An 8,236-nucleotide genomic window follows, 5' to 3' on the forward strand; every position below is an offset into this window, starting at 1 on the left:
CATAGCACTCTACCAAGGGCCACAAAGTGAAACTCTATCTCTAAAAAAAAAGAAATGCAATAGAAGTGTAAAGTCACAAATAAAAGTAAAAGAATGGAAAAAAGATATACCATGCTAACACTAATCAAAAGAAAGCTGTTGGCAGCTGTATTAATATTATGCAAAGTAGATTTCAGAGCAAAGAATATTACCAGGGATAAAGAGGGTCAATAGAATAAGAGGACATACTGTGCAACTAGTTGGCAGTTTCTTAAAAAGTTAAACATTCACCTATCGTATGACCAGATATTATCCTTTAGGTATTCAAGAGTAACAAAAGCAAGGCCAAGGCAGATGGATTGGTTGAATTCAGGAATTCGAGACCAGTGTGAGCAAGAGTGAGACCCCCATCTCTAAAAACAGGTGGGTAAGCGTTGTGGAGGGTGCCTGTAGTCCCAGGTACTTGGGAGGGTAAGGCAAGAGGATTGCTTGAACTCAGGAGTTCGAGGTTGCTGTGGGCTATAATGCCACCGTACTCTACTAAGGGCAACAAAATGAGACTGTCTTAAAAAAAAAAAGTAACAAAAGCATATGTCCATACAAAGATTTGCATGTAAAATTCATAGAAGCTATCTTTGTAAGAGTCAAAAAATGCAAACAACTCAAATGCTCATCAAAGAGTGACAAGATAAACACACTGTGGTCTACCACAGAATGAAATACCAGTCAGCAATAAAAAACGAATAAATTATTGACCCAAGCAACAACATGGGTAAATCTCAAAATGAATGTGTTAAGTGAAAAATGCCAGGCATATAGATTACATTCTATATGACTCCACTTATATACAAATCTAGAAAATACAAACTAATTGATAGTGACAAAAAGCAGATCACAGTTGCCTGAGTGTGAGGAGGATGAAGTTGGGGGCAGGATTACAAAAGGTCTAAAGGGGCAAAAGAAAACATTTGGGGTGACAGATACATAAATCATCTTGATTGTGGTGATTTCATACGTGTACACATACGTCAAAACTCATCAAATTGCACATTCACATTTGTGCATTAAGTATGTGTCAATTATACCTCAACAAAGATGGGGGATAACATGAGAAGGAGCTGGATGCAGTGATTCAAGTCTGTAATCCCAGTGGGAGGCTGGGGCAGGAAGACTGCTCAAGTTCGAGGTTACAAGGGGCTATAATTATACCACTGTACTTCATCCATACAGAGCATCAGAGTGAAATTGTTACAGGACAAAGAGGGCCTGGCCGCCTGTCACTGTCAGCCAGAGGCAGGGATTAGGTCCAACAAGCTTTACTATCAGAGAGCCAGCAATCCGGAGAATACCATGAGCCATCTCTCCAATTCTGTTCTGCCCTTCCATTTTCAAACCCATAGTTTTATAAGTAAAATTTCAATAATTTTAATAATAACAATAATATTATTTTAATAATAATAATCAACATAACCCATGACCTATAATGAATAATAATTAATGTAACCCATGACCTATAACAACATTTCCAATTCCAAAGTTAATCTTCTAAATCAATTGTCCTAAATTGCTCAAGATTATGCAACTTTATGTTGGAGCTAAATTTACAAAACAACAAAAGTGGAAAATATGAGATGAAGGTCACATAGGACCCAAACTGACCAGACCAGCTGTAGTGTGTTGGCCCTGGCCTGACAAACGCCATCTCATATGTGCTCTGAAGATTCCCCCCTCAAACAAAACAAAACAAAGCCCAGGACTTTGAGGCTTCTGTGAGCTATAACACCATGGCACAAGAATTCTGTTTGACATAAATGTAAGTAAAAGCTAACTCTGACTCAAAATCTATGGGCAATTAAAGAAGAGATTAAATAAAACTGATTAGAGTTGGACATGGGAGCACAGGCCTATTATCTTCACACTCTATGAGGTTGGGGCAGGAGGATCCCTTGAGCTCAGGAGTTTGAGACCAGCCTGAGCAAGGGCAAGACCTTGTCACTAATAAAAATGGAAAAATTCGCTAGGTGTCATGGTCAGTGCCTATGGTCCAAGCTACTTAGGAGTCTGAGGCAAGAGGATTATTTGAAATGAGGAGTTTGAGGCTGCTGTGAGCTAGCCACACCACTCCAGCCTAGACAACAGAGTAAGACTCTCTCAATCAATATTAAAAGAAATAAAACTGACTACCTGAAAAACTTTTTGCATTGCAAAGAACACCAAAAGTAATGTAAAAATATCAACAAAGTGGGAGAAAATATTTACATATATCATAGATCAAGGACTGATATCCCCAATATATAAAGAACTCTTAAAATTAAGAGTTAGTGTGGGTGCTGGGGCTCATGCCTTAATACTAGCAGTTTAGGAGGCTGAGTTAGGAGGATCACTTGAGCCCAGGAATTCGAGGCGGTGGTAAGTTATGAACATGCTTCTATACTCCAGCTTGGGAGACAGGGTAAAACTCTGTCTCTAAAAATAATAATAATGATAAAACCCAGATGGGTTACAAGGTCAAATACTAAGCCACAACATGTTGAAATATCCACTTATCTTACTTGTTGAACTTGATTGCTTATTGCTGCCTTATGCCCTTGCTCATCCTACACAAAATCCTTCTTCTCATGTAAAACATGTTACACATGTGTATATATTTGTATGCATATTTACATGAATATATGTATATATACACATCATATGAATGGATATTTATATACACATATATGTAATACATAATCTATATGTAAATATACATAAAAATATAGAAATCAGAAAAATTTGCCATGTCAGCTTCAAAGCAGAAAGAAGGAAGAGCCTCCCTGCCTCTGGGAAAGCCTGCTGACCCTTGTTCTTTCCCTCATCAAGCCTATGTTCACTGTTCCTGCTGTGTGTTCCTGTATCCCTGTCCTTACCCTAATACAGCAGTTCAGCCTTCAGGGTATCATAAGTATCTGTTGACTTAGTCTCTCCCATTCATTGTCATGTCTTGGAAGATAGAGGCCATGTCACTACTCTAACCATTATGCTAACACAGTCTGCATTCAGTACATGAAGTTTATAAAGACAAAGAGTTAAATAGCTCTCCATTTGGCATGAACTATTTTAGTTATATAGGATGAGCTAGCTACAGCATATTAAAAAAAGGCATTTTAAAAACCTATTTTTCGGGTGGCACCTGTGGCTCAAAGGAGTAGGGCGCTAGCCCCATATCCCGGAAGTGGCAGGTTCAAACCCGGCCCCGGCCAAAATCTGCAAAAAAACCCCCAAAAAACAAACTATTTTTCAAATTTGGATTATAATTTAGTAATGGTGGCAACTTTTATCAATTCTAGTTAGAGTTTTATAAAGCAAAAATTGAAAAGATTCACCATGAGTTCCTTATGAGAAAATATACTCCCATTTATCAAAATGTATGTGTAATTTTTAACAATGCATCAACAATATGGTTAGGAGAATCCTTATTCCTTCTTCTTTGTTTCCAGGAGGACCTTCTACTCCCAGGAGGGAAAAGATTCAATGGTGATTCCATAAGATTATAAAGGAAGTAAAAAATTCCTATCACCTAGTGACACTGTAGCCATCATGTCATAGCTGAAATTATTATTATTATTATTATTATTGTTATTATTTTGAGACAGAGTCTCACTTGTCACCCTCAGTAGTGTACCCTGGTGTCACAGCTCACAGCAACCTCAAACTCTTGGGCTTAAGCGATTCTCTTGCCTCAGCCTCCCAAGTAGCTGGGACCACAGGCACCTGCCACAACACCCCGCTATTTTTAGAGATGAGGTTTTGCTCTGGCTCAGGCTGGTCTCGAACTCCTGAGCTCAGGCAATCCACCTACCTCAGCCTCCCAGAGTGCCAGGATTACAGGCGTGAGCCACTGCACCCAGCCACTGAAATTATTTTTTAATAAATTCAGTGTAAAATAAGTGTACAGTGTTTATATTTACAGTTGTATCCTTTTTTTGTCTTTTATACCATATTTTTACTATACCCAGGGTGATTGAGTGAGACCTGTCACAAAAAAATAAATAAATAAATATAAAAATTTGAAAGATGAAGACTATTATAAGCACTGTTGGGGAGAAGGGAGATCTTTCTCTTTGGTCCCAGAATGTTAGCTGAAAGATCAATTCACAATAACACAGATTAAGAAGAGAAAGGGAGGGCAGCGCCTGTGGCTCAGTGAGCAGGGCGCGGCCCCATATACCGATGGTGATGGGTTCAAACCCAGACCGGGCCAAACTGCAACAACAACAAAAAAAAAAAAAACATAGCCGGGAGTTGTGGCAGGTGCCTGCAGTCCCAGCTACTTGGGAGGCTGAGGCAAGAGAATTGCCTAAACCCAGGAGTTGGAGGTTGTTGTGAGCTGTGATGTGATGGTACTCACTCTACCAAGGATGAAAAGTGAGACTCTGTCTCTAAAAAAAAAAAAAGAAGAAGAAGAGAAAGGGATTACAAATTTATTTACCTTGTGCACCAGGAAAATCACATAGTGATTGACCAATACCTCAATGGAGTCCAGAAGCTATTATACTTTCATTTTAGATGGGAGAGGGGAGAAGAGGAATACAGGTAATTTTGTTGAGGGACAATAAATCATTATCCTCGAGGAAGGATAAATAGATAATTTGGAAGAATGAATGAACGGGGGGAGGACAACAGACCTGCAAATAATACTTCTTAGAAATTAAATCAACCTGACAGATAGGCATTATTTTAAAATGACTTGGGCCAGCTCTGGTTTCATTCTTGATCTTCTTTCTGACCACAGAAAGTGAGATAACAGGGAGAAGACTGGAAAGACAGTTCTTTATGGAGACAGAGGGAAAGCTCCTTCCAAACTATCTGATCTCTAAAGGCCTTTAATTTAAAATACTCTCTATACCACGGAGTTATATTTTGAAGTGAAATTCTCTAAGCTCCTTCACCACTTGTGATTAAAATTATTTTCAGGCTGAGTGCAGTGGCTCATGTGCCTATAATCCCAGCACTCTGGGAGGTCAAAGTGAGTGGATCACTTGAGCTCAGGAGTTCGAGACCAGGCTGAGCAGAAGTGAAACCCCCTGTCTCTACTAAAAATTGAAAAAGCTGGTGGGACTTAGTGGCAGGTAACCTGCAGTCCCAGCTACTGAGGAGGCTGATGAAAAGAGGATTGCTTGAGCCCAAGAGTTTGAGGTTGCTATGGGCTGTGATGACATCACTGCATGCTACCCAGGGTGATTGAGTCTATCTCAAAAAAAAAAAAAGAAGAAGAAGAAGAACAAAAGAAAGAAAAAATTATATCTTACTGTTTCATTTTGAATTTTAATTTCATTAAAACTGATTATTTTCTCATGTACTTCTTGCCTATTTATAGTCCTTCTTGTGCAATGCTTCATCCATATCATTAGCTTACTTTCCTATAGTGAGTTGGGTCTTTATTTATTTATAGAGTTCTTTATATAAAGACTATTTTATGTTGTAAATATTTTTCTTCATATGCCTTTGTATTTATTTATTTATTTTTTAGAGAGAGAGAGTCTCACTCAGCTGCTGTGGGTACAGTGCCGGCATGTCATAACTCACAGCAACCTCAACCTCTTGGGCTCAAGTGATTCCCTTGTCTCAGTTTTTCTACTTTCTTTTTTTTTTCTTTTTTGAGACAGTCTCTCACTATGTTGCCCTCAGTAGAGTGCTATGGTGTCACAGCTCACAGCAACCTCAAACTCTCAGGCTTAAGCGATTCTCTTGCCTCAGCCTCCCAAGTAGTTGGGACTACTGGCTCATGCCACAATGCCCGGCTATTTTTTTGTTGTAATTGTCATTGTTGTTTGGCAGACCCGGGATGGGTTCAAACCCACCAGCTCCAGTGTATGTGGCTGGCACTCTAGACGCTGAGCTACACACGCTGAGCCTCAGTTTTTCTATTTTCAGTAGAGATGGGGTCTTGCTCTTGCTCAGGCTGGCCTCAACTCCTGAACTCAAGCAATCTGCCTGCCCAGGCCTCCCAGAGTGCTAGGATTACAGGCATGAGACACTGAGCCCTGGCCCTTCATATACCTTTAAACTTACATTGTTTTTTAATTCAATGAGGATTTACATCATTAAGATAAATTTCTTTCTTTTTCCTTTCCTTTCCTTTCTTTTCTTTCTTTTTTTTTTTTCTTTTGAGACAGAGTCTTACTGTTGTCCAGCCTAGAGTGTGATGGCATCATAGCTCACAGCAATCTCAAACTCCTGGGCTCAAGAGTTTTGCCTCAGCCTCCCAATAGCTGGGACTACAGGCATCAGTTACAACACCTGGTTAGTTTTTCTATTTTCGGCAGAGACAGGATCTCATTCTTGCTCAGGCTGGTCTCTAACTACTGAGCTCAAGAGATCACCAGCCTGGGCCTGCCAGACAGGAATACAGAAGTGAACCACTGCACCCAGCCTTCATATATGTAAATTTATCTATTTTCCCGTTTGTGATTTCTTCCTTTCTTCTCCTGTCTAGAAGAGCCTTTTCTCACCTGTTAAGAGAAATAGTCATTATATATTCTTGCATCGTTATGATTAAGAGATGTGAGAAGACAGTATGATCAGAGTTTCTCAATATGTTTACACTGTTTTCTGATTAAATGAAGTCTTCTGATGTTTCCTAATCACTCAGATTAGGCAATATCTAGAATTGATTCATTTCAAATATGAACATAAAATTAATTTCATGGCATGTTTTCAAGATCTCCTAGTTGCCTACCTTGCACACAGTGTCTTTGGCTATGAAATGTTCCCTAGTTTGTAACCAGTAGCTCCCCAATTTCTTAGGAAGAACTGCTCTCTTCTCTCCCCTCCTGGTCGTAATTCTGCCCAGCTCTACGGTCCCTTTGCTCTGCAACTTTACTCTGGCCCTTTGTTGTGACACCGTGCAGATCTCTGTGGCCACAACCTATGGCCCATGCGGGAACAGACTGCCGTCCAGGGCCAGTACCTGATGGTGGAACAGCTCATGCTGGACTTTCAGTATGTTATCAGTGAAGTCATCTGCCATGATGCCACCTGGGGCCACCAGTTCTGCTCTCTCAGTGATTATGACATAGTTGTTCTTGAGGTCTGTCCATAAATAAACCAGGTCCTCATGATCACTGGCCTACTGCTCTTAGCATTCCCATCTCCCACCGAGGAGGGCCAGCTCCGACCAAAGACCTATCATACCAGCCTGAAGGTGGCATGGGACCTCAATAAAGGCATCTTTGAGACAGTCAACATGGGTGACCTCTCTAAGGTCAAAGGGCAGACAAGAGGCAGTGTGTGGAGCTCCTACACAACAGCTGTGTGGACATGGTCATGAAATAGCTGGTGCCTGAGAGCAGCGGACGATATGTGGACAGGATGACCAACAAGGCCCTACACAAAGGGTGCTCATTAAAGGTTCTGGTGGACAACGAGCATATACATGGATTGTGCTGTGAGGGCCCGGCCACCCTGGACACTGATTCCAACTACCTCTGTGGCCTGGGAGCTAGCCACCTCCCTGGGCTGGCCTCCTCCCTGGGCTGGGGCCTCTTCCTGGCTGGCCGACTGATAACCAGCGCTAGTGTCAGGCTGTGGGAAGGGGGCTGGGCCGGGCAGCCCCTGGTGTCCTGGAAATCTCCATGCTTTTTATTTATGCCTCTTTAAGTTGGGAAGGGGCAGAGGGCTCCTTAGAGCTCTGGAGCGCCTCACCTTCACCTGGACCTGGGCATCCGCCCTGGCTCCTTGGGCATTTGCCGCTTTCCTTGGCTACAGATGTGGACATTGCCCTTGGGGAGGACAAATGGACCCTGTTCCTCCTCTACCCAGCAGGCTCCCACCCCCAGGTGGCCATCCCCCCTTCCTTCCTCTACATGTAATAAATGTTCAATTTCTGAAGAAAAAAAAAAGAAAAGAAAAGTGGGGACCCCAGCCATGTATCTACTGGCCCCTAGCTCTTGACACCCTGACTCAGGGGTCTGCTCACATACCCAGGTGCAGGAGTTCCTTCACAATGGCCTTTCCTATGCCCGTGGCCCCGCCGGTGACGATAGCCACTTGGTCTTGCAGCAAGCCGGCCGCCAGGCAACTATTGCCCTTAGTCCAGAGGGCCATCGAGGCTCCAGACAGAGAACGGGCCTCTTCGGCTAAGGTCAGTCTAAGTTACTGGGAGCCCAGGGGCGGGCAGGTTAAGTTCGCATGCGCCCGGCCCCGGCCCCACCTTCGCCCCGCCCCGCACGCCTTGGCCCCGCCCCAGTCCCGCCCTGGTCCCGCCCACAGACGCCGC

The 8,236-nt window shown here is 42.5% G+C and overlaps 1 protein-coding gene across 2 annotated transcripts in view; it reads right to left on the reverse strand.

Moving 5' to 3' along the window:
• Window positions 1–8,132, reverse strand: part of PECR (peroxisomal trans-2-enoyl-CoA reductase) — a 33,065-nt gene extending 24,933 nt beyond the window's left edge. Inside the window, exon 1 of one of the 2 annotated variants that reach the window (XR_008381234.1) lies at window positions 7,941–8,132. Coding sequence is in view for 1 of the 2 variants with exons in the window: in XM_053597386.1 (XP_053453361.1) it covers window positions 7,941–8,064 (124 nt within the window). In the remaining variant the exon portion in view is untranslated. The remainder of the gene's footprint in view (window positions 1–7,940) is intronic. The other variant, XM_053597386.1, reaches the window with a different exon arrangement.
• Window positions 8,133–8,236: the final 104 nt, after the last annotated feature.

Source organism: Nycticebus coucang, chromosome 7 (genome assembly GCF_027406575.1).
Source record: "Nycticebus coucang isolate mNycCou1 chromosome 7, mNycCou1.pri, whole genome shotgun sequence".
Classification (NCBI taxonomy): domain Eukaryota; kingdom Metazoa; phylum Chordata; class Mammalia; order Primates; family Lorisidae; genus Nycticebus; species Nycticebus coucang.